This window comes from Rhinatrema bivittatum, chromosome 11 (genome assembly GCF_901001135.1).
Source record: "Rhinatrema bivittatum chromosome 11, aRhiBiv1.1, whole genome shotgun sequence".
In the NCBI taxonomy this organism is placed as follows: domain Eukaryota; kingdom Metazoa; phylum Chordata; class Amphibia; order Gymnophiona; family Rhinatrematidae; genus Rhinatrema; species Rhinatrema bivittatum.
Window position 1 is genome coordinate 387,814 of NC_042625.1, and position 26,192 is coordinate 414,005.

Here is a 26,192-nt window from a genome sequence, read left to right on the forward strand (position 1 = left end):
GGCTTTAACACAGATGATACTGGTTCCATTTGTGCCATGGGACCGATGCCTTGCATTGGCCGCTCGACCGCCAGTTGGACTCGCCACTCAAGCTCTTCATCGAACATTGCTGATGTCAAGACTGACTGGGAGGAAAGAGGGGTGGCCAGATCCTCTTCAGAAGAGAGAGAAGGATCAGTGACTGGCATCAGAACCAGTGGAGACCATTGCGAATATCTGGTAGCGATGGAGGACTGGCAATCTTCACCAGACGATCGCTTCAGAGGCATCACAGCATGAGCTGGCACATCCTCATGCCCAGCACTGATGGGGACCAATACCGATGCTTATTCAGTTACCCTCGATACTCGGCAGTCTTTCCCGGTGCCGAGGCCAATGACAAGGAATCCAATGTCCTTGGCCTGGAGGAGCCTAATGGAAGTCAGTCTCCAGTACCCCTATCAGCGGATGGCACCAACAGAACTGACAGTCTTGCCAATGTGGCTCCCAGGTTCTTCGATGCCGATGGCTCGGTCTTCTCAGACCTAAAGAATTCCTCCATCTTATCGAGCTAAAGACTACATCCCTCTGTGTGCATTTGCAGCAACCTTGAACGTCATGCAATGCCCCCATTAAGTCCAAAGGTCAAAGATATATCATGGGGGGTCTGTGACAGACATGGTCCTCGGGTACTGATGGAAACCAGACTTGGCCATGACGGGGCAAAATAAATGGGAAGATAAAAATCGATGGTGGTGGGCATTGAAGGCCAGCAGGCACTGAAGCATTACCACCATGGGAGATAGACTGTGAAAGGAAATTAACCGACAAATGACGAAAACCCTGTCTAGGAAGACTACAGGGAGGCCCAAAATCATACTGGCAGACACTAGGTGGCACCTCAGGGGTACAGGACAGAGTCCGCAAAGTCTTCTTCTGTCTCCATCTGCTGGTGGGGAGGCAAAACCCAGCTGTCCTGGACTGATCCGGGTACGTACGGGGAACACGCGTATATCTTATGCGCAAGGCTCTTGTTCGTGTAACTTTGTGCACACAAGGGTTATGTGCGTGTAACTTTATGTGCACATGTAATTTGTGCGTCTAGCTATTCTTGTGCGCTCGGTCGATGAACCGAGTGGCGAATCGGGCCAAGATGGCAACAGCGACCACGCGGGCAAAATGGCGACCACCTCAGAGGGTCTCCATGTGGGTAGACCCTTGCAACTAACCGGGGCCTGGCCCTGCTAGGACAGATCAACCCAGGGGCACTGGTCCCGGCCGGCGACCTGTGTGACTCCTCGAACCTCGGAGTCAACGCTGAAGATTTCTACCTTACCTTGTCTTCGGCGCTTCCTGGTTTTGTTCCAGGCGGTCTCCGGCTGCGGCGGGAGAGGGCAAATACCTTCACCGCCGCCTCTCAGCCGCGCTTGGGATCGGGGGCTGGGTCCTCGCCGTGATTCGGCCGCCAGACCAAGGCTCACCTCCGAGGGACCACGGAAATCACCTCGGGAAATCTCAACTGGGGGAGGGACCCGAGAATATCACCGCAGGAGAGCGGGCTCTCCTTCAGAGGTAGGATTTTATTCAAAATTTGGGTTTTCTCCATTGATTTTGGTTCTAAAGCTGTGAGAGCGTGCAGATAGTCCCTAACTGCTATGGAGACGGAAAATACTGAAGAGCTGCACTTCCTGCAGGGGTGTATGTACTAGGGGCTGACGTCAGATTGAAATCTGATCAGTCTCCAACTGCTATCAGGAGTACACTATACCCATTGGTCCTGAGTCCATCTGCTACATGCTAGGAAATCAAGTTTGTTCTATCTATCCAGGTTTTCCTGCACTTTTTTTTTAATTATTATTATTAGAGGATCATAATTAAGCTTAAATTATTGCTCCATTTTGGAACTCAGTTTCACCCCTAGATATTTTACCCACTCTTTAGCAACTTTAAATGGAAGTTGCCCTTCTAGTACATCAAACCTCCCCTCTGGCATTGCTGGATTCAGTACCTCTGATTTATCCTCATTCACTTTAAATCCTGACACTTTTTACATAACTTCTCATATCGGTCAACAAGGCTCTGAGAGAAAGCTCAGACTCAGACTGTAAACAAGAGGTCACAGCAAATGACATCTTATAAATCAACCTTCCCAACTCTAATCTCCTGGATCAAATGATTACTCCTGACTTTCCAAGCAAATGATTCTAAAGATAATGCAAATAAAGGGGACAGAGGACACCCCTGCCTCATCCCTCTCTTTACTCCAAAAGAGACAGAATATCCCCTTTTGATTTTTATACAAGCCTTGGGTCCCTGGTATAGCCGTCGTATCCAATTAACAAAATCCTTTCCCAGATTCATTCTCTCTAATACCCTAAACAGAAAAGGCCAATGGACCCTATCAAATGCTTTTTCCGCGTCCACCAGCAGTACAGGTGACAAGTTCTCCTGCTTCGCTCTCCAGCTTAACTCCAATACATGATGCACATTATCTGAGGCCAACCTCCTTGGTACAAAGCCTGACTGATTATTATGAATCAACTTTGGGACTATGCCTCCCTGTCACACCGCCAACACTTTGGCCAATATCTTCAAATTTATATTAAGACCCACATAGGGTAGAGTCTTGACCCCCTTTAGCCAAAAAAATGTTATTCCTGACAAGTTAGAATGAGGTGATACAGCACCACCAGATATTAACAAGGGGAGACAAAACGTTGGGAAGAAATGTTTTATAAAACCTGGCTGCAAAACCATCTAGCACCGGAGATTTCTCCATTTTTAGATCTTCAATAACCTGAGAGACCTCTCCAATGGGGATTTCCTTATTAAGCACCTCTCTATATTGGTCCGGCAAAACCAGAAAGCCACATCCCTCAGATATTGTTCAATCTCCTGCACTGTGAATAATTTGTCTTATAGTTCTTCATAAAACTGAACAAAATGTTTAGTGATTTCTCCTGTATCATTCAGAAACTTGTGTCTTATCTTTCCTTATTATTAAATTCATTCTGTTTCATCTGATCCATTTGATGTGCTATTTTTGCCCACTCTAAAGCCTGCAATTCCCTCATCGCTGCTTCTAGCCTATTTAACACCTGAGATTCAGAGACCTTGTATGACTCAGTTCTAACTTTGCTATTTTCTGCACCAACTGCAGGCACGCCCTTGCCTCTACTCTCTTAATATATGATGTTCAAGAGATTAATTTGCCCCATATTACCACTTTCAGTCTCTCCCAAGTATAACTGGCAAAATTTTTCACTATTAACGTTTAGATATTCTCATATCTCTGCCATCTCTACCATATTACACTCCTTATCACTCAGTAGGAAGTCATTCAACTTCTAGAAATGCTTTCCCGTATTACTGTACGTAGTCTCTAAAAATAACATGATCTGACCATGTTACCTAGTACACCTCCCCTACTTGTCAATCAAGAAATAATCCAGTTGTGAGTAGGACATGTGTGTTCTTGAAAAGAAAATATAATTTCAATTTGTAGGATTATGTAATCTCCAAACATCCACCAAGCCACATTGAAATATCAAATTCTTGAGAGCTGCCCTATATGCCTGTTTGTTCCCATCACTCCTCCTCCTGTATTATCAAGAAAAAGATTTATTGTGATATTGAAGTCTCCTCCTGAAATTATACACCCTTCAGCCCATTCAGCCAACATTCCCGATATGCGATCAAAGAACACTCCCTGTTCACTATTTGGCACATAAATATTAGCCAAAATGAACAGTTCAGTATCCACTACTACCTTTACCATGATATAGCATCCCTTCATATCACGTATAACTGCCCTCACACATCCACCACTATTTGTTGAGAAAACAGTATACCCACCTCATAATATTTGCTTTTAACTATTGATGAAGATAAATACTGCTGGGGATAAGACTTTGCCCATAAAAGGTGCTCTCTTCGTTTAAGTGTTCTTTAATAGTTTACTGATCTCATCTATGGGGTAACACAAAGTTGTCCTAATGATGTAAAATACTCATAGAATCCTTCAAGACAGACAAACACTGTATTGTAAAATTGTATTGTAAAATACTCATAGAATCCTTCAAGACAGACAAACACTGTATTATGGTAATACCCCTCCAAATTCCTGCAAGATAGGCAAACAGTAAATTGTATCCCTTCATAATAGCATCCCTCTAAAAAACGAGCAGCAATATATTAAATCCTTTCATAGTAGTATCTCTCCTTTTTAACAGGGCCATGTTTCAAAGACTGCTTCCTCAGGGGGTCCAGAAAGGTTACAAAGAATGACTTCAGAGATATTTGTGCTCCACAAAGAAGGAAAAGTGTAAAATCTGTATTCTTGATAAAAAAAAAATCACACTCATTCCATGTTTCAAACACTGCCCAAAAGACCAATGGTTATAGGACAACTAAATACCTTTAGAAATATTTGAGGTGTTTGTTGATGCACTATAATTAAATAATATAACCATAAATGTCTAACTAATTTCAGGACTTTATATGAGTGCACTATTTATTTTTTCATTGGTTTTAGAAGTTGGCTTGTCCCATACTTTTTGTAGAATTCTTTGGACTTTTTATGTATAAATTCAAGTTATTAGTGTCCTAAAGGCATTTACTAACCTATCTGAAAGTTGGTGGCTTCATACCCACTACAGTAGACCGGCATCTACCTCTCAACAACCACCATAAAAATCTGGCATGACTACTGGTAGTCTGAGCAAAGGCTAAAGACTATACCAGTTTTAATGCTGTATTATATATAATTCCCCACACCCTAGAGCAGGATTGAAGAAACCTGGCAGCCAAGTGCAGGGAAATTTGCATTGCTTTGGCTAAATGCTGAGGAGTCTGATTCCTTGCGCCATCAAATCAACAACTTTCACAAATAATAAATTTACTAGAAAAATTTAAAAACAAAACATGGAACACAAAACTCAATTCTAGCAACTGAGCTAGTTAGGTGGTCTTTAGTACATCAACTCGTGTTCATTTTTCACCTCTTTATTATCATATACTTATGGAATAACAATTCCAGAGACCACTCCTTCATAGCATATAGGAACTACAATTTGACATCCTTGATGTTCTTCCAAGTGCCATTTCTATCAAGATGTGTGAGCAGGAGCAAAATGCTCATTTTTGGGTGTTTGAGGAAGGAACTATAAGTAGGTTGTGTATTTTAACAGCAATCCAAAATATTATGGTGTTCATGGAATATCAATTAAAACTGAGACCAGAGCACTTTAGAAGTACAACAGCTAAGCAAATCTGCAGCCACTTCTATGCAGCACTTCGGTTCTAGAGCACAGCTATAGACATAGATGACCATACGGTATTTTCATCTCACTGTTACAAGGACATTCACATTGTTGGCATTTTACCTGCATCAGAGATAATGCAGCTCAATATAAATTAATTCAACCAAAATCAGACACCAAATGGACTGCTAACCTAATTTTCACACAGTTTACAAAAGCTACAATGAAACAGGTACCTAGTGAACAATAAGAGCAGAGCATTAGGAAGACCAAAACAACCATTAAGGAGCAGATGCTTGAGGACAAACTTCCTGAACTGGTATGTAATGCTCCCTTCTCTCTCACCTTGTTTAAATCTCATCTAAAACCCCACCTTTTTAAGGCTACTTTTAATCTTAAGCCTGTTTGTTCATCTTCAGCTTCATTAACTAATTTTAACAATTGTCTGTTGATCTTCATTAGATTGGAAGCTCTAATGAGCAGGAAATGTGGCTTGTGTAGGAGAATAAGTAAACAAGTATTTTACTCTTAGAATAAAGAGCATGTGAAAGATAGTGGACCTTGACCTGCAGAGTAGGTGCAATGCCTTTACAGTAAAAGCTTCATTACCCAAGCCCACCAATGTACTTCAATCTAGCTCCAGAGCATCTCCACTGGATCTAGTTTTCAGGCTAATATATGCAAATTATGACTGATTAAATAGACAAGTATACCTCATGAATATTCTTTACAGATATCCCAAACCCACTCATTGGAGATTCTTGTGGATCAGATTTGAGAAATAGACTGTTCTAGATGAAGAAACCTGGATACGTTACCATTTTATTCCATGAGTTCTGCTGTCAATATTGCAATTAAATATCAATTGTAATGGTGGCTGTAGTCATGTAAACACTAATCCTGAGACCATCATCTACTTCTGGATGGCTAACTGCTATAATTAAACCAGAACATCTGTGATAGTAATCTCAGCTGGAACATTTTCTCACACTAGCACCTACCCGATTATCTGGCTACTCAGCTGCTCTCTCATGTACAATAGGTACCAACAAAGCCCAACTAAATAAAGGCCACCGAATAGCCGCCACACACTGAGAACACAAGTTCGTTTATCAACCATGATCAAGATGTTGCCTTTATTCAAATCTTTTCTTTCATTTTATTAACACAAGAAAGTAAACAAAATAGATATATCTATATAGATTGATACATCTATAGAGAGATATAGATATCTGTCGCTCTCTCTCTCTATATATATTTATATATCTATCTATATATATCTATCTTATAGGTATTTAACATCTGGGTTGAAACTTGCAGCAACATGTCTATGTAAAAGTGTTCAATTAATTTATCTCCAATCAATATATAGATATATTTATATATCTAGATATAGATATATATATATCTAGTCACTGATTTATAAACGTGGTATTCAACAAACTACATAAAGGGGAAAAATATTTCCCTCAAGTGCCAACAGTTATTGTGCATGAATGAGAGCATTCAGTAGTTTGTGTGTGGCTGCCCTTTATCAGCCAATAAATACTTACCATGTTTTTGTACAGTATACAGACAGTAAAAGCAGGATATGAAGTTTAAATGAAAAATGACCCAATGCATATTGTGTGTGTTCAAAAGAGATGGCAAGCATCACTACTCTCCCATCTCACAACTATTTTACCATCAAATCAGTTCTCTATTTAAAAAAGAAAAAAAAAAAAAAGCAAGTGTCACTTTTTCCTCAAAACATTTCTGGCTAGTTACGTCATCAAATTGTTGTAGAACACTATTCTAATTATTCTCAGTACTAGCTTAGTCTCATCCAAAGGAAGACTGTCCCATATAGATGGCTTTGCCTGCAACATCTGAAAACCAAGGCAGAACTGTGATGGCATCAGCTATTGGGCACTTTTTTATATTGCTCATGAGTGTGCAACTTTCAGCTCCTGCCCTTGCTTTTCTCATGTTTCGCTAGGAGCAGCCATTGCATCATCCATTCTCTCACTCACTCATGCTGTATGTGATGTGAGACCAAAAACTGACTGGCACAGGGTATTACTAATTACTATGTGCACTTCTGACACATTGTACAAAATGGGCTATTTTTCTTTTAAACTGTAACTGACCTGCCAAGGATGACATCATTGGTTAGTAAGTGTGACTGATGATGTCACTAGCATTTGGCACACAGCGCAAGTTCCATAAGTTTTATTCTTCCTCTAGTAAATAAAGCACATATAATTTGGAATTTGATCAATATAGCAGGCACACATAGGAAAGCCTGGGGGCTCGTCCTTGCCACAGTGGCAATCACAGGAAAGACATAACTGGGTTCTTCCATGTTGGTTAAATACCTGACACAAATAATTGATCTTGCAGCCACACTTAGGGGAAAGACCACATATGAATTTCTCTGTGAGCAAGGGGTGCCTGTCCCTCCTTCTTTGAGATGGAAGTTCCCTCGGCATTCTCTATCAGGAAATTCCATTCCGACTCTTAGAATGAAGGGGCTAGCACAGAAATAGACCCGTGCTCCAGCTATTTCTGGGAAGCCAGCTCCGCCCCAGCCAAGGAGTAGTGAGAAAGCAATAAAGGCGTAGCTGTCTCCTTTACAGCAGGATGCAATGGAGAAGTACAATTCTCACAAAGAAACAAAACACATGGCAGACAACCACCAGTAAGTGACCTGGGCTGGGCTCAGCAAAGAAGCACAAACATAATATTAAAAATCACAGGACTGACTGTGATCCAGTAGATGGGGGATAAAGACTGGCAAGGCAATTACTTCATTCCTTTTGGATTTTATACATATTAAGTTTAAATTAGGAAAGTACAGAGTTTCCAATCAGGGGTTAGTGTAAAATTCAGTTTAAGAAAGAATATATCACTGGTGCAATGGTTTAAAGAGGATAACCCTCCCACCACCCCCCAAAAACAGAGAAACCCAGAAAGGCAAAGTTTGGAAGGAGAATTCTCGAGCAGCAGCAAGAGGTGGAGGAGGTTCTGGGAGCATTTGGTCCTTTCTTGGGACTAAAAAACAGAACACAGGCATGCATATGAGTCCTCTGGGTCCCAAGCATAAGTTTCTCCAGCTGCACTTGGGAAGGGACAAAGGAAGGAAATTAGAAGGGGGTTAGTCTGATGTTTTAGTTCTTCAAGATAGTTTCATATGCTTGATAGACGTGCTGGGATACCTCTGGCGCCCGACACTTCAGTGACAGCTGAAAGAGAAAGGAAACAGAAAAAATGAATCCTGCTAACTAGAAAACCTAGCAGAAATGTAGGCACATTCAGTAGCTGGCTGTGTCTGATAGGCTACTAGGGACCTAGAAGACTTGCTAACAATGGTAGCTATTTAAATTATATTGGGATATTAGAATCAAAAACTAGCTCCTGGTTCTGTCTGGCAGGCTGCAAATTCTGTAATAACTAAAAGTCTTGGCAGAAATGTTGGTTTGACAGGCTATGAAGGGGACCTAGGAAGCTGGAAGTTGCTGGCTATTTAGATTATTACAGAACCTTGTGATTAAGCATGGAAAAGATGGGGTGCTGGAGGGAACTAATCGGGGATCATATATGCTCTTCTACCCAAAATGGAGGCGTACAAAGAAGGAAGACAGATTGTCCTGGATAAGGAGAATCTTGCTGGCGATCATACTCTTTGGCTAGCATGTGTGTTGTATCCTTAGCAGTAGGGATAGAATAACTGGACAGGCCAGTTGGCCTTTTTCTGCCATCATTTGCTAAATTACAATAAAAAGAAGCAGACTGCAACCGTCACAGAAACCTTCAGGCAGTGTCAGAAAGCTTTTTACTGAAGTCCTTATTTTTGAAGCTCTGATTAAGTCTTGCTGCCACTCATGGGAGTGGAAGGAAAATGGTGTAAAATATAACACCACAACTTAATCCATGTTCAGAGGCAGCCTTCATCTCCCTGGTTCTCATCGCCACAACCAAGACCCTCAGGGAATTTATACTCGCGCCCTCTGATCAGTTGTGCAGGTTGCGTCCTAATCGCTGAGCTCCTCCCTTTCTGAAACAGCCTTGCTCCTCTCTCTTGGCCTTTTTAAGAACAGCCAAAACCAAGGGGGTGTGTGTGTAAAGGTGTGTGTGTGTGTGTAAGGGTGTGTGTGTGTGTCCCAAGACCAGTCCAAAAACAGAACCGGGAGCCTCCAGTCCAGGCCCTGCCCAACCGAGGCAGGGAGCACTATTTTCACCACCTCAGGAATATTAATTCCCTCCTAGGAGCTAAGCTCAATTGAGAGTAAGCAAGAAGGTAGGTGTTCTGAGTCCTACAGGGATAACAGACCATTTGCACCTGCCCAATTTCCTGCCACAAATGCTACACAACCTGTAGTTTTCTCCCTCCCTCTGCCCACCATTAAGACTTCTTTGGGATAAATTCTCAAAGGGTTAAATTTGGGAGTTAGGCAAATGAATCAGCCTCTTTGAAAAGAAATTAGGGCTAAGCATCAAAATGTAGTCCTAAGAAGTATGTGGCTATGCGGGTGGAAGTTAAGTGCTTAGCACTGTACACCTAGGAATCTAAATCTAGGCAGATGAATTGCAGGCCTCAATTTACTTATCTAAAGTTTAGAATAATTTTTGGAAAAAGTTAAAGAGTAAATCTGGCAGCAAATCTTCCTGATTTTACATATCTAAAATGTAGATACTCCGCAGTTTTCTGTATTTGCTCCCTACACGCTTGAATTCTCCGAGGCTTCTTGGTCACCCAGATTTCCTGGCTAAAGACCTCTTGGGTCCCTGCTTCCTTCCTAGCCAAATAGGCTTTATGGAAAAGAACAAAATCTGTGGAAAAAGCCTCCGGACCTGAAGAACAAGAGTCCTGATCTGCATTCCCCTGAGTCTCTCCCCTTCCCCTGCCACCAGCAGGAAACAGCGTGGGAGGGGAGTCCCAAGACTCGGAAACAGCAGCCTGACCTCCCAGCACGTGCAGCCAAAATGGCCTCCAGCTCCTACAATCCCCCGGGGTCTCCAGAACCGGCCCAGCCGACCTCCTGCTCCAGCTGTCCCCCCCCCCCCCCAGGGGTCCCGCAGAGATCCCAACCCCTCCGGAGACGCATTCTGAGAAAAATGCGGTCGCTGCAACCCACAGCTGTGACACATCTTCCCGTACTGCTTGGGAGACAGCATGCTGGCGTGATTGGGCCTAAAAATAGCCCCCCGCTGAAGAGAACTCCCTGTTGCGCTGTCCAATGCTGAAAAAGCCACGTGCAACTTCAGGGCATTGAGAGCCAAATCATTAGCAAGGTCCTCTTGAAGAAACTCCAAAATCAACGGAGGAGTGACTTGGCACATACTGATGGCCAGCATACCAATCCTCAAAAATTTGAAACTTCCTGGCCTTCATCAGCATGGCTACGACCGCCTGAGAATAATCTTTCTTTACCAATTGCATCCTTTCAAGGGCCAGACAATAGGGAAAATAGTTCAAAAGTTTGCAGACTATCATAGGCAAAGGAGGAAATACCAACATTCTCTCCGTTGCCCACTCCTGAAACAGGGCATCTGTGCCTGATTGCGACTCCTTCCTAGGACTGAAGTACCAGCCCACCTTCACATTCATGCTGGTTGCCATCAAATCCAGAATAGGCAAACCTCAACTTAGCCACTAAGAAGTCTAAAACAGCATATGAAAGACTCAATTCTCCTGGTTCTAAGATATGCCAGCTGAGATAATCGGCCTGCAAATTCTCCACTCTCACTATGTGAGAGGCCGACAATACTAGCAGATGCATTTTCACTCACAGAAGAAGCAGATCCATTTCTATGGAAATCTGCAGGATCTTTGTCCCTCCTTGATGGCTTATGTATGCCACCACCATGGCATTGTCTGACCTTACTCTCATCGTCTTCCCACAAAGCCAGTGAGAAAACTTGAGGGCGGCTAACAGAATTGCTTGCGCCTCCAGGTGATTGATAGCACAACTGGCCTCCACTGATTACCACTGTTCCTACGCCCAGAGTTCCTGAAAATGAACTCACAGCTTTTCAGACTCAAATCCGTTGTCACTACCACCTAGAATAAATCATCTTAATTAATAGCAGGTAATGGACTTCTCCTCCAAGAACTTATCCAGTCCTTTTTTAAACACAGCTACACTAACTGCACTAACCACATCCTCTGGCAACAAATTCCAGAGTTTAATTGTGCGTTGAGTGAAAAAGAACTTTCTCCGATTAGTTTCATGGAGTGCCCCCTAGTCCTTCTATTATCTGAAAGAGTAAAAAACTGATTCTAGACCTCTCATGATTTTAAATACAGCCGTCTCTTCTCCAAGCTGAAAAGTCATAAGAACATAAGAAATTGCCATGCTGGGTCAGACCAAGGGTCCATCAAGCCCAGGATCCTGTTTCCAACAGAGGTCAAACCAGGCCACAAGAACCTGGCAATTACCCAAACACTAAGAAGATCCCATGCTACTGATGCAATTAATAGCAGTGGCTATTCCCTAAGTAAACTTGATTAATAGCCGTTAATGGACTTCTCCTCCAAGAACGTATCCAAACCTTTTTTGAACCCAGCTACACTAACTGCACTAACCACATCCTCTGGCAACAAATTCCAGAGCTTTATTGCACGTTGAGTGAAAAAGAATTTTCTCCGATTAGTCTTAAATGTGCTACTTGCTAACTTCATGGAATGCCCCCTAGTCCTTCTATTATTCGAAAATGTAAATAACTGAGTCACATCTACTCGTTCAAGACCTCTCATGATCTTAAAGACCTCTATCATATCCCCCCTCAGCCGTCTCTTCTCCAAGCTGAACAGCCCTAACCTCTTCAGCCTTTCCTCATAGGGGAGCTGTTCCATCCCTTTTATCATTTTGGTTGCCCTTCTCAGTACTTTCTCCATCGCAACTATAGCTTTTTTGAGATGCGGCAACCAGAATTGTACACATTATTCAAGGTGCGGTCTCACCATGGAGCGATACAGAGGCATTATGACATTTTCCGTTTTATTCATTATTCCCTTTCTAATAATTCCCAACATTGTTTGCTTTTTTGACTGCCATAGCACAATGAACCAACGATTTCAATGTGTTATCTACTATGACGCCTAGATCTCTTTCTTGGATGGTAACTCCTAATATGGAACCTAACATTGTGTAATTATAGAATGGGTTATTTTTCCCTATATGCATCACCTTGCACTTATCCACATTAAATTTAATCTGCCATTTGGATGCCCAATTTTCCAGTCTCACAAGCTCTTCCTGCAATTTATCACAATCTGCTGGTGATTTAACTATTCTGAATAATTTTGTATCATCTGCAAATCTGATTACCTCACTCGTCATATTTCTTTCCAGATCATCTATAAATATATTGAAAAATACGGGTCCCAATACAGATCCCTGAGGCACTCCACTGCCCACTTCCCTTCTACTGAGAAAATTGTCCATTTAATCCTGTGCTGTTTCCTGTCTTTTAGCCAGTTTGTAATCCACGAAAAGACATCGCCACCTATCCCATGACATTTTACTTTTCCTAGAAGCCTCTCATGAGAACTTTGTCAAACGCCTTCTGAAAATCCAAATACACTACTTCCACTGGTTGACCTTTATCTACATGCTTATTAACTCCTTCAAAAAAGTGAAGCAGATTTGTGAGGCAAGACTTGCCTTGGGTAAAGCCATGCTGACTTTGTTCCATTAAATCATGTCTTTCTATATGTTCTGTGATTTTGATATTTAGAACACTTTCCACTATTTTTCCTGGCACTGAAGTCAGGCTAACTGATCTGTAGTTTCCCGGATCACCCTAGAGCCCGTTTTAAATATTAGGGTTACATTAGCCACCCTCCAGTCTTCAGGTACAATGGGAGCGGTAATTGTTCTGTGTAGTGCTGGGACTGGGAACAGCAAGGTCCTTTGGAGAGGATGCAGGTGGGCTCTGGCCCATGGAACTACATCCAAGTTGCCCCCACAGATTCTAGAGTCTGAAGATAACTCCAAACCCTTGGAATTCTGGCCACTCAAAGCACCCTGATCTGACCCCCTCACTTCTGTAAGCACTCCTCCGGAAGATGGACACGACCTGAGGATATGTTGAATTGAATTCAGAGATATACCAGCTTCTGTGACAACTATAGGTTGCTTTTGCTCAGATTGACTATCCAACCCAATTCCTGCAACATCTGGACCATCCGCTTAATGGCCGCTTGGCAGGGCTTTGTCTGTATTAGCCAATTGTCCAGATATGGGTGCACTAGGATGCCTTCTTTCCACAGAGATGGTGCTATAACTATCATTGCTTTGGAAAAGGTTTGCAGCACCATGGCCAATCCAATGGCAGCGCTTGAAAACAGATAATGGTACCCTAAAACCATGAAAAAGGAATCTTTGATGCTCTACTCAAATTAGAATGTAACGATATGCCTCCATCAAGTCCAGGGAGGTGAGAAATTCTCCTTTCTGCACCATCATGATGACCGACCGTAAGACCTCCATTCTGAAATGTTTGATCCTTACGAATCTGTTCACCCGCTTTAAATCCGACAGTACGAAAGCAACCCTCTCTTTGGGTAACAAAGTCGAAATAATAACAGCCTTGTCCTTCCTGGTCTTTGGGAATTGGAACAACTGCTTTCAATGGGAAGAGCTACTGAAACATTGACTGTCACTGTAGAGTGACAAAGGGAAGCCATAAAAGCATTTGATACTGGACGCTTGAATTCCAGGGCATATTCATGTTGAATTATGTTGAGGACCCACTGATCCGAAGTTATCTGGGCTCACCCGTAAAATAAATGTGTGAAACGGCCTCCTATATTTGGCACTGGCAAGTGAGTCCCCAAGGACTGATTATGAAACTCTGAAGATGGCAGTGTTCACCACTCCATCCTGGGACAAGGTTGCACCTTGTTCTGCAAACACCACGATTCGAACACTCTCCACATTCAGACATAAGCCAATGATGTGGCTTGCCTGAATCAAAGTTGAATAAGCCTTCAAGCAGAGCCATCGCCTCTCAAGAGCAAAACCGCTAGACTGAAGTGATCCTCCTGGTCTGAAAATACGGGTCCTTACTGCAACAACCCTGACAGATGGGTCAAGCGAATGGGACCGTCCACCGCTAGACGAAGAAGGTCCGCAAACCACGGCCAGCACAGTCACTCGGGTGCCACCAGAATCACCCTGCCTGGATGAAGCTAGATACGCCTCAGTACTCGACCTTTGAGAGGCCATGGTGGAAACACGTACAGCAACAGATGTGTCGGCCATGGCTGAACGAGAGCATAGATGCTCTCTGATCCAATCCTCCCTTCTGCGACTGAAAAACCGATCCGTCTTTGCATTTCCTGGAGTCACCATGAGGTCCACCGCTGGTCTGCCCCCACCTGGCCTGAATCAAGGAGAAGTCCTCCACCGACAACACCCACTCCCCCAGATCCAGACGATGTCTGCTGAGGAAGTCTGCCTGCATGTTGTCCACTCTGGCCATATGGGAAGCAGCTATTCTTACCAGCTGTTTCTCTGCCCACACAAACAGTTCTTGCACCTCCCATTGCTACGTCCTGGTGATTGATGTATGCCACTGTCATCGCATTGTCTGAGAACACTTACTTCCACCTCCCCCCTGGAGGCCACCATCCCTTGGAGGTCTGCACTGGGCTCGAAAAAGACTGCTGTCTGCCTGAATTCTGTTTTTGTGCGCCGGCACGAAACCTCCTTGCGTCTCGGAACAGAGCTCGCAGAGGAAAGGACTTCTTGGGGAGTTTTCCTGTCCTCAATTAACGTATTACCCTTCAACTCCCCCAACTGCTTCATGAGCTGTTCCAGATCCTCCTCAAACAGCAGCTTGCCTTTCAAGGGGAGGCTAGACAGCTGGGCTTTAGACCACACGTCTGCTGACCAGTTTCACAGTCATAGGAGTCTCCATGCTGCAACCACAGAGACCATACTCCTGGCGGAAGTCCAGATCATGTTATAAAGGGCATCCGCCACATAGGTCACTCTTGCTTCTAAGTGGGCAGCCTGAGCTGCTTCAGCCATTGTCCCTGACCACTTATCGAATGTCTTCTGCACCCAGTACAAGCAGGCTCTCTGCATCAAGCTTCTGCACACTGCTGCGCAAACACTCAAAGTTGAAACCTCAAAAGGAAAATTAGTTTTTACCTGCTAATTTTCGTTCCTGTAATACCACAGATCAGTCCAGACAAGTGGGTTTTATTCATCCCTAGCAGTAGATGGAGGTAGAGAACAAAACTTTGGGCACTGCCACATATACGAGTGTGCCACCTGCAGTCCCTCAGTATTAATTGATACCCAAGCCAAGATAAGTAAATTAGAGAGCGAACAAGGCTCCTAACATGGATACCCCTGACCAACTAGAAAATAATTGAAAAACCGTAAACGGAGAAAAAACGTAGCCAAAAATGGCAACTCTGCTTTGCAAACAATACAGCAGTAAACCAAGCAGTCTTTCAGCAGAGATCTTCAGGGCGGGCCTCTGGACTGATCTGTGCTATTACAGGAACGAAAATTAGCAGTTAAGAACCAGTTTTCCTTTCCTGAACATATCCAGATCAGTCCAGAGAAGTGGGATGTACCAAAGCCCTCCTATACTTGGCAGGAACCCGAAAGACCCGCTCTAAGAACGCTTTCCCCAAAAGGGGCCACCTCAGATGCCCGCACATCCAAACGGTAATGCTTGGTGAAAGTGTGCAATGAGGACCACACCGCAGCTCTACAGATCTCCTGGGGAGACACCAGCTGACACGCAGTCCAAGACATCACCTGAGCCGAATGTGTCCTAAACCCCACTGGAACCGCTGTTCCCTTTGATAGATTAGCCGCAGAAATAGTCTCTTTCAATCAGCGAGACAAAGAGAATTTAGACTCCTTGTTACCCTTTTTTGCACCCTCGAACAGAACGAACAATTGATCAGAGCGACGGAAAGCGTTAGTGACTTTCAAGTAACATAATACCACTTGTCTCACATCCAAAAGGTGAAGCTCTCGCCCCATCGAGGGATACCGAGCCCAATCCGGAAACCCGGGCAACTCCACAGTTTGGTTCACATGAAAAACAGACACCACCTTAGGAAGAAATGACGGCACCGTTCGCAAGGACACCTTATCCGACGATATCTGGAGAAGTGGAACATGGCACAAAAGCGCCTGTAATTCCGAGATCCTTCTAGCTGAACAGATAGCTACCAAAAAAACCGTTTTCAGAGTAAGGATCTTCAAAGAAGTTCGACCCAGAGGCTCGAAAGGCTCCTCGCAAAGGGCCCGTAACACGGGATTCAGGTTCCATTCCGGACAAATACGACGCAGAGGTGGACGTAGATGCTTAACTCCCGAAGAAAACGCACCACATCCGGATGGGAAACCAAAGCCTTCCCCTATTCTCTCCCTCTGAGAGGACCCAAAGCGGAAACCTTTGGATAACCTCACCTGCAAAAAGGACAAAATATGGGACACCGAAACCTGAAGAGGATCCAATCCCTGTTGTCCACACCAGATCTCAAACACCTTCCATACCCTGGAATAGGCCAAAGAGGTAGAGGGGCGCCATGCCTGGAGAAGCGTGGTAATCACCGGTTCTGAATACCCTCTCACACGCAAGCGCCTCCTCTCAAAAGCCAGGCCATGAGATAGAAGCGATCCTCCCGATCGGAAAATACAGGACCCTGACAAAGCAGATCCGGTAAGTGGGTCAGGTGTAGTAGTCCGTCCACTGCCAGATGCAGCAGATCCATGAACCAAGGACAACAAGGCCACTCTGGAGCCACCATTACCACTGACCCCGCATGGCCCTCTACTCGTCTGAGCACCCTCGCTATAAGTGGCCACGGAGGGAAGCCATACAGGAGGACACTGTTCGGCCACGTGCATACCAGGGCATCAAGCCCCACTGCCCCGGACTCCCTCCGACGGCTGAAGAACTCTGCGTCTTGATATTGAGACTCGTTGCTATGAGATCAAACTGAGGAGTCCCCCACCGATCGCAGAGGAGCTCCCAGGCTCTCTGAGAGAGTGCCCACTCCCCCGGATCCAACTGTTGACGGCTGAGGTAATCTGCCTGGACATTGTCGACTCCTGTGATGTGCGAGGCGGCAATTCCTCTGAGATGAGGCTCTGCCCACTCGAACAACTGAGTCTCCTGCGCTACTGTGGGACTCTTGGTTCCCCCCTGTCGGTTGATGTAAGCCACCATGGTCGAGAAAACTCGCACCCGCCGATCACGAACGAAGGGTAGAAACTATACTAGAGCTCTGCGCACCGCTCTCGTTTCCAGCTGATTGATGGACCACGCCTACTCCGAAGTCGACCAAAGACCCTGAGCAGACTTGCCCATGCAAAACTGCCCCAAAGACTGGCATCCGTGGTGACCATCACCCAATCTGGGACTTCGAGAGGCATTCCCTTTTCCAGATTGCTCCGCGTCATCCACCAGGCCAGACTCTATCTGGCCGATTCCGTAAAAGGCAGGGACAGAAAATACTGCTGCGACAGAGGATTCCAGTGGGATAACGCCGCTCTCTGCAGAGGCCTCAAATGGGCAAATGCTCAGGGCATCAGTTCCAACGTGGTTGCCATCGAGCCCAGAACCTGTAAATAATCCCAGTCCTTCGGTACCGGCGGACGAAGCAGACGAGCTAACTGCCCCTGGATCTTGTCCACCCTGTCTGTGAGAAACACTCTGCCCCTCTGGGTGTCGAAACAGGCTCCCAAGTACTTGAGGGAACGGGAAGAGATCAGATGATTCTGATCCAGCCCAGAGATTCCAGGAGTGACCAAACCTGGTCCACTGACGACACACACTCTTCCAGTGACTTTGCATGGATCAGCCAGTCGTCCAAGTAAGGATGCACCAAAAATCCCTCCTGTCGCAGGGCCGCCGCCACTACCACCATTACCTTCGTAAAGGTCTGCGGGGCTGTGGCCAGACCGAAGGGCAGTGCTTGAAACTGGAAGGGCTGACCCAGGACCATGAATCTGAGGAACATCTGGTGTTCCTGACGGATGAGGATATGAAGATAAGCCTCAGTGAGATCCAGGGATGCCAAAAATTCTCCTCTCCGTACCACTGCAATTACGGTGTATAACTTCTCCATCTGAAAACGTGGTACCTTCAAATTCTGGTTGACCTTCTTTAAGTGTAAGATAGGTTGGAAAGTGCTTTCCTTTTTGGGCACCACGAAATAGATGGAATATCTGCCTAGCCCCTGTTCGGACACTGGAACCAGCACCACAACCTCCAGACTTAACAACCGCTGAAGCGTTTCCTGGACAGCCGCCCGCTTGCTTCGGGAAAGACAACGTGACTCCAGAAAGATCGACCATAGAGGATGAGAAAATTCTAAAGCATAGCCATCTTGTACCATGCTCAAGACTCACCGGTCAGAAGTTATCTTGGTCCACTCTCCGTAGAACCGGGCCAGTCTGCGCAAGATGAGGAGTGGACCTGCTGGATCTCATTGTGGTGACTTACTGCTATTGCCACCTACTCCCTGGGTGGAGCCGCCTCTAGCTGACCTTCCAGGCCCACGAAAAGACTGTTGTCTGTGCAAGGACTGCCATGAGGCCGAAGCCCCGGAGGACCTTGCCGGACGAAAACGCCTCGACTCCCGAAAACAAAGCCTATTGCCCTTGGTCTCTCCCAGTGACTTCATCAGACGATCGAGATCCTCCCCAAACAGCAGTTTTCCCTGAAAGGGTAGGATTACAAAGCTGCGATCGCCGACCAGTTATGTAGCCACAATGCCGTCTAGCCGCTACCACCACCGACACCATACTGTGGTTCTCTCCAGGTCATATAAGACATCAGCGCCATAGGCAACCCCCGCCTCTAGATGCACCGCCTGGACCAGGGAAAGAGTCCCGGATGCCGACTGCTCCTGCGGCTTCTGGATCCAACACAAACAGGCCCGCTGCATCAGACTTGCACAGACCGCTGCTCGCAGGCTGAGACCCAGAACCTCAAAGGCCCGCTTGAGATGCACTTCCAACTTCTGATCCTGAACATCCTTCAGAGCAGAAGCTCCCGCAACCGGAATAGTGATCTTCTTGGTGACTGCCGAAACCGCCGCATCCACCTTCGGGACCTTGAGGACATCTAAATGGTCCTGCAGCAGCGGATAAAGCTTGGACATCACCCTGCCAACTTGCAGACCTGAGTCAGGGGAATCCCACTCCTGGTTGATCAACTTTTGGATTTTCTTCGGAATTGGGAATGCGCTGAGAGGTCTCAGTAGGCCATCCAAAACCGGATTAACCTCTTCTGCATCCAAATCTTCCAGCGCGAGCTTAATCCCCAATTCCTCTAACACCTGTGGGATAAGCGGGCGAAGCTCCTCTCTCTTAAAGAGACTGATCACCCGCAGATCATCGCCTTCAGCCTCCGGACCCTCTGAGGCCCCCTGTTCCGTTTTAGAGTCTCCTGGGTCCAGAGGGGGACCTCCTTTCGGGTCCTCATCCCAATTGGTCTCCGAGGAAACCAAGTCATCCTCCTTAGACTCATCCGAGTCTTCCGAATCTGGTTCCAAGTGTGCCGGGGGCAGGATTTGCGATCCCACGGAGCCTTTAGAGGGAACATTCCCCCACCTCGCCAAGTCCGCCGGGCTTTCCTTCACAATTTTATTTATTTATTTATTTATATTCTTTTTTATACCGAAATATAGCTGAGTGCCTTCATTCCGGTTTACAGTGTAACAAATTCATACAATGAACAGGTTATAGATTAAAACACAATACAAAGAGAAAATATATATACCGTATTTTTCGCTCCATAAGACGCACTTTTTTTCCCCAAAAAATGGGGGGGAAATGTGGGTGCGTCTTATGGAGCGAAGGTAGTGTCTCTCCCTCTCGCGCGCCGTTCCCCGCCCCCTCCCAATCAGCATGGTGACGCGGGTGTGTCACATTCTGCCGGCGGAACTTGAGCTCCCTGCCCGTCTGCTGTTCCCGGGGTGCATCTCGCTGCGAAGGCCGGCGCCGCGCAGGTCAGGCATCAGCTGTTTGAACTGCGTGGGCTATGGAGGCCCCTCCAGTTCGGATGGCTGGCATTTGACCTGTGCCGCGCCAGCCTTCGCAGTGGGATGCACCCTGGGAACAGCAGACCGGCAGGGAGCTGTTTGAACTGGAAGGGCCTCCGTAGCCCACGCGGTTCAAACAGATGATGACTGACCTGCGCCATGCCGATCTTGCAGTGAGCTGCACCCCGGGACCGGCGGGGAGCTCGGGCTCTGCCGGAGAGGTCCTCCGGCAGAGCCCAGACTCCGGCAGAGTCCAGAGTAAGAACTTCACTCCTTGTGGTTTGGATGTATTGGAGGGTCATGGGGGAGGTATACTGCCTGGGATGGAGGACACATGACACAGACCAGCAAATAGAATTACTGCCTGTGCTGATTAAGTGGCTACCTGTTGAAATATTAGGAGCAATTGCTCTCCTAATCAATGTAATATAGCCCTGACTATTTATTATTGAACTTTGGAGCAGTCATGAAAGTTTAAAATAACTGGTGTGAGAGAGCTGTGTGAATGAGGGAGAGAGTCTGAGTGTGTGATTGTCTGTGGGTATGTATATATGTGAGGGAGAGCCAATGAGTTGAGTGGGGGAGAGTGCTAGTGAGTGTGAAAGAGCCTTGTATGATTGTGAGGGAGAGAAAAGCAGCAAGTACCTGTGTGGATGTTCTCTGCCTTACTATAAAAAAACAAAACCAAAAAAATATCCCATGGACTGCCACCAGCGGGGAGCTCCGTACAGAGCCCATCAAGGGGACAGAATTATTTTTCTTAATTTTCCTCCTCCAAATCCTAGGTGCGTCCTATGGTCAGGTGCGTCTTATAGTGCGAAAAATACGGTATATAACATCTCGGCATAAGCAGAGTATAACATGTTAGAATGAGACAATATAAGGCTTAATTTAGCATAAACTTATTAAAGAAGTTTACCTGCCTGCCTAGCCAGGAAGGCTTCGTGCAGCAAAAGTACAAATTCGGGATAATCCCCCCCCCCCACAAGGGGCCCCCGAAGGGCGCTTGGGGCTGCTAGGGTCCAAGACCTCCAGGTCTTCCGCCCTCGGTTGAACCTTGGGAGAAAGAAGCGTCAGGAACCCCCCTCTGGAACCCCGGGTAACCCCATCCGGCTCTGCCTCCGCGGCCATAGCCACTCCCTCCGGTGCTCCAAGTGCCACCGCCGCGTTCCTTGAGTGCCTCTGCGGCTTAGATTTTCTCTGACCCCCCTCTCCCCCCCCCCCTCCAGCACACTCCGTACAGAGGAACCGGTCATTCAGGAAGGCCGATGGACTCCCACAGGCTCTTCAGGTCTCTCTGAGCTGGTTGTTTGTGATTTCTCCACAAGGCAAACTCAGAAATCAAAAAAAGATAAAATAAAATAAAAACAAGCAATTCCCTTGCCAACCGCGCTGCAACGCGGCCTGGTTCGGGAGGGGCACACCATGCAGCAGCTGGCTAAACTCAAGAAGGTGCACCGCCTCTAGGATTCCCGCCGGTGCGCAGAGAAAGCCGCTGTTGCGGCTGAAAAACCACGCAGCTCAATCAGCAGGGCAGCAACCAGCACAAAAACGGAGGAAATCACCCTGACCAGGACTACGACCACCCTCGCCTCTTTAGAATCCCCCGATCAGCCTAACTAACCAGACTTGCTCCCGATGATCTTGCCGGGGAGACTGCCTGATAGACAGCTCAGCCTACAAGCTAGGCTCTACTGTCGAAAAGCAGGCAGCTGCTGGTTCTTTTTTTTTTTTTTTAAACAGCCTTATAGGCCCACACACAGAAAAGCAATCCCCCAAATAATTTAAGAGTACTTCCCTGATCCCGGGCCGGCGGAGAGGCTTCGGGCCTACCGAGGGAACCAGACCACTGGCTGTCAGGGATCCCGGGGTTGCGGGCTGAAACTGGTCAGGGGCCCAGTTGAAACTGGACGAGGGTCCCGGCCCAACCTGAGGTATGGCTCTTCTTCAAGAACCTGCACCTTGGGGAGCAATTTTCCTCAATATATCGAGTCAGTCAGGACTGCAGGGTTAGCACCTCTACCATCTGCTGGAGGTAGAGAAATACTGAGGGACTGCATGTGGCACTCTCATATATATGTGGCAGTGCCCAAAGTTTTGTTCTCTACCTCCATCTACTGGTAGGGATGAATAAAACCCACTTGTCTGGACTGATCTGGGTATGTTTAGAACAGCCTCTTAAGTAGAATCTCCAGTTTCCGATCCTGGATATCCCTTCAGAGCGGCCACACCTGTCCCCAGCCCTGACAGAGGAAAAAAATTAAATCCTAGACACCATTACCTGCCTCCTGGCACAGAAAGAAACCAGTCACCGACCACTGTCTCAGTCCTGCTCCTTGTCTTCCTTTTTTTTTTTTTTTTTAAAGGAGCACACATAAATGACAGGAAAAGGGAATAAATTCAAAATACTTCCCCTGCTTCTGGAAGGAGGCTGTTTGCCGAAGGTGCCAGGGACCTGGGGGGGGGGCACCAGGACCCCTGGCTTTCACCCCCCCCCCCCACACACCTGCCATCAAGGCCACGCTAGAACAGGGGTCACAAACTTCTCGCTCGCCATGCTCTACCCGAGTGATGGCCCATGAAGAAACCTAACACCTCGGGAAGCCAAATTCTCCTATTTTCACTCTTTCTTGTTGAAACTCCAGACTGCAGGTTTGCACGTCTATGATCTGCTAGAAACAGAAAAATACTGAGGAACTGCAAGTGGCACTCTCTATTATGTACCTCAAAATTTTGTTCTTTGTTTCCATCTGCTAGTAGGAATGCATAAACCCACTTGTCTGGACTAATCTGGGATACGAACAGGAACTCTCTTTATACACACAACTATGCTATTAGCTTTCTTAACGGTTTTGTCACGCTGACTGGTTACCTTAAGGCCATCAGAGACTATGACTTCCCATATCATCTAGTTTGTCCCTTCCAAAATGGTATTTAGCCCTTAAATAGATTCATAGCAACTTTGTCAGCAAGAAACCTGTAGACACAATTTATAGACACACCTGAGAAGCTGGGGTAGGGGAGAGAGACAGAAAGGGAAGGAATGAAAGTAGTGAGGACTTCTTAAGTTGTTCCCAATTTACAGGCACTAGCTGTTAATGTATATTGTATTGATAAAGCAAGTGAATGAATTCCTTCTTTTTCTCTGTTAGGACACAGAGCTGGATGTTTCACTTCAATCATATGATGAGATTAAAATATAAATGTGTCCCATTTGCTTTGCATGCAATTATCTCCTTCACAACAAATTCCCACTCCTCCAAACCCCAAAAAAGGAAAAATGTGGGAGGCTAACAGTAGCAGCACACACAACAATGCTCAGTGCTTGCTAAATTCAATAGCCAGCCAACGGGATCTGCTGGGAGCCCTTCAAAATCCACTACCACGTACAAAATACTAGAATGGAAACCCTGAGGCTATTTCCAAAGATGACTGCACTTTCTATTCAGGCTAGTTTATTGTTGAGTGGCTGTGGGCAGATTGCCTATCACTACAGGGCTAGCTGCAAAATAGGAGCTGCCCACTGGGATAAATACTAGAAACTAACATTCCTGTAAAAACTCATACATAGGGGCCATGCCCCTAGAGCAAAATCAGCTCCAGTGAGCATGTCCCAAATGGTTTCTTCAGGGGCATGCTAACATACTGTCACTGCTTTCGCCTATACGGAAGCTCAGTGCTAGCGTACACCAGTGGTTATGGTTGGAAACATGGATTTTGCTAACTGCGTTTCAGAGAAATGGTTTTCTTTCTCAATTCCCCACCTACCCCCAAAGTGCTGGAAAGGAAATTGGTTCTTACCTGCTAATTTTCATTCCTGTAATACCATAGATCAGTCCAGACAAGTGGGTTTTATTCATCCCTACCAGCAGAAGAAGGTAGAGAACAAAACTTCGGGCACTGCCACATATACGAGTGCTACCTGCAGTCGCTCAGTATTAATCGATAGCCAAGATAATTAAAATTAGAGGGCAAACAAGGCTCCTAACATGGATACAGGTGAACCGGTAGATGTAGTGTATTTGGATTTTCAGAAGGCGTTTGACAAAGTCCCTCATGAGAGGCTTCTACGAAAACTAAAAAGTCATGGGATAGGAGGCGATGTCCTTTCGTGGATTACAAACTGGTTAAAAGACAGGAAACAGAGAGTAGGATTAAATGGTCAATATTCTCAGTGGAAAAGGGTAAACAGTGGAGTACCTCAGGGATCTGTATTGGGACCGGTGCTTTTCAATATATATATAAATGATCTGGAAAGGAATACGACGAGTGAGGTAATCAAATTTGCGGATGATACAAAATTATTCAGAGTAGTTAAATCACAGGCAGACTGTGATACATTACAGGAGGACCTTACAAGACTGGAAGATTGGGCATCCAAATGGCAGATGAAATTTAATGTGGACAAGTGCAAGGTGTTGCACATAGGGAAAAATAACCCTTGCTATAGTTACACGATGTTAGGTTCCATATTAGGAGCTACCACCCAGGAAAAAGATCTAGGCATCATAGTGGATAATACTTTAAAATCGTCGGCTCAGTGTGCTGCAGCAGTCAAAAAAGCAAATAGAATGTTAGGAATTATTAGGAAGGGAATGGTTAATAGAACGGAAAATGTCATAATGCCTCTGTATCGCTCCATGGTGAGACCGCATCTTGAATACTGTGTACAATTCTGGTCGCCGTATCTCAAAAAAGATATAGTTGCGATGGAGAAGGTACAGAGAAGGGCAACCAAAATGATAAAGGGGATGGAACAGCTCCCCTATGAGGAAAGGCTGAAGAGGTTAGGGCTGTTCAGCTTGGAGAAGAGACGGCTGAGGGGGGATATGATAGAGGTCTTTAAGATCATGAGAGGTCTTGAACGAGTAGATGTGAATCGGTTATTTACACTTTCAAATAATAGAAGGACTAGGGGGCATTCCATGAAGTTAGCAAGTAGCACATTTAAGACTAATCGGAGAAAATTCTTTTTCACTCAACGCACAATAAAGCTCTGGAATTTGTTGCCAGAGAAGGTAGTTAGTACAGTTAGTGTAGCTGGGTTCAAAAAAGGTTTGGATAAGTTCTTGGAGGAGAAGTCCATTAATGGCTATTAATCAATTATACTTAGGGAATAGCCACTGCTATTAATTGCATCAGTAGCATGGGTTCTTCTTAGTGTTTGGGTAATTGCCAGGTTCTTGTGGCCTGGTTTTTGACCTCTGTTGGAAACAGGATGCTGGGCTTGATGGACCCTTGGTCTGTCCCAGCATGGCAATTTCTTATGTTCTTATACATACCCCTGACCAACTGGAGAACAATTTAGAACAGTAAACTGAAAAAATCTTAGCCAAATATGGCAACTCTGCATTGCAAACAAAATACAGCAGTAGACCAAGCAGTCTTTCGGCATAGATCCCCAGGGCGGGCCTCTGGACTGATCTGTGATATTACAGGAACGAAAATTAGCAGGTAAGAACCAATTTTCCTTTCCTGAACATACCCATATCAGTCCAGAGAAGTGGGATGTACCAAAGCCCTCATACACTGGGTGGGAACCTGAAAAACCCGCTCCCCAAAAGGGATAGTCTCCGGGGCCCACACATCCAAACGGTAATGCTTGGTGAAAGTGTGCAATGAGGACCACACCGCGGCCCTACAGATCTCCTGGGGAGACACCAGCTGACACTCAGCCCAAGACGTTGCCTGAGCCCATTTGCCCGAAGCCCCACTGGAACTGCTCTTTCCTTGGATACACATAAGCCGCAGAGATAGTCTCTTTCAACCAGCGAGACATCGAGGATTTAGACGCCTTCTCTCCCCTTTTTTGCTCCCCCAAACAGGACGAACAAATGATCAGAGCAACGGAAAGCATTAGTGACCTTCAAATATCACACCACTTGTCTCACGTCCAGATGATGGAGCACTCATCCATTCGAGGGATCCTGAGCCCAATC

The 26,192-nt window shown here is 45.7% G+C and overlaps 1 protein-coding gene across 3 annotated transcripts in view; it reads right to left on the minus strand.

The window, feature by feature from the left end:
* Window positions 1-6,362: 6,362 nt before the first annotated feature.
* Window positions 6,363-26,192, minus strand: part of AP1B1 (adaptor related protein complex 1 subunit beta 1) — a 392,478-nt gene continuing 372,648 nt past the window's right edge. For all 3 annotated transcript variants that reach the window (XM_029571861.1, XM_029571859.1, XM_029571858.1), the window contains one exon: window positions 6,363-8,464. In XM_029571861.1, coding sequence (XP_029427721.1) covers window positions 8,390-8,464 — 75 coding nt within the window. In that variant the 3' untranslated portion in view covers window positions 6,363-8,389. The remainder of the gene's footprint in view (window positions 8,465-26,192) is intronic.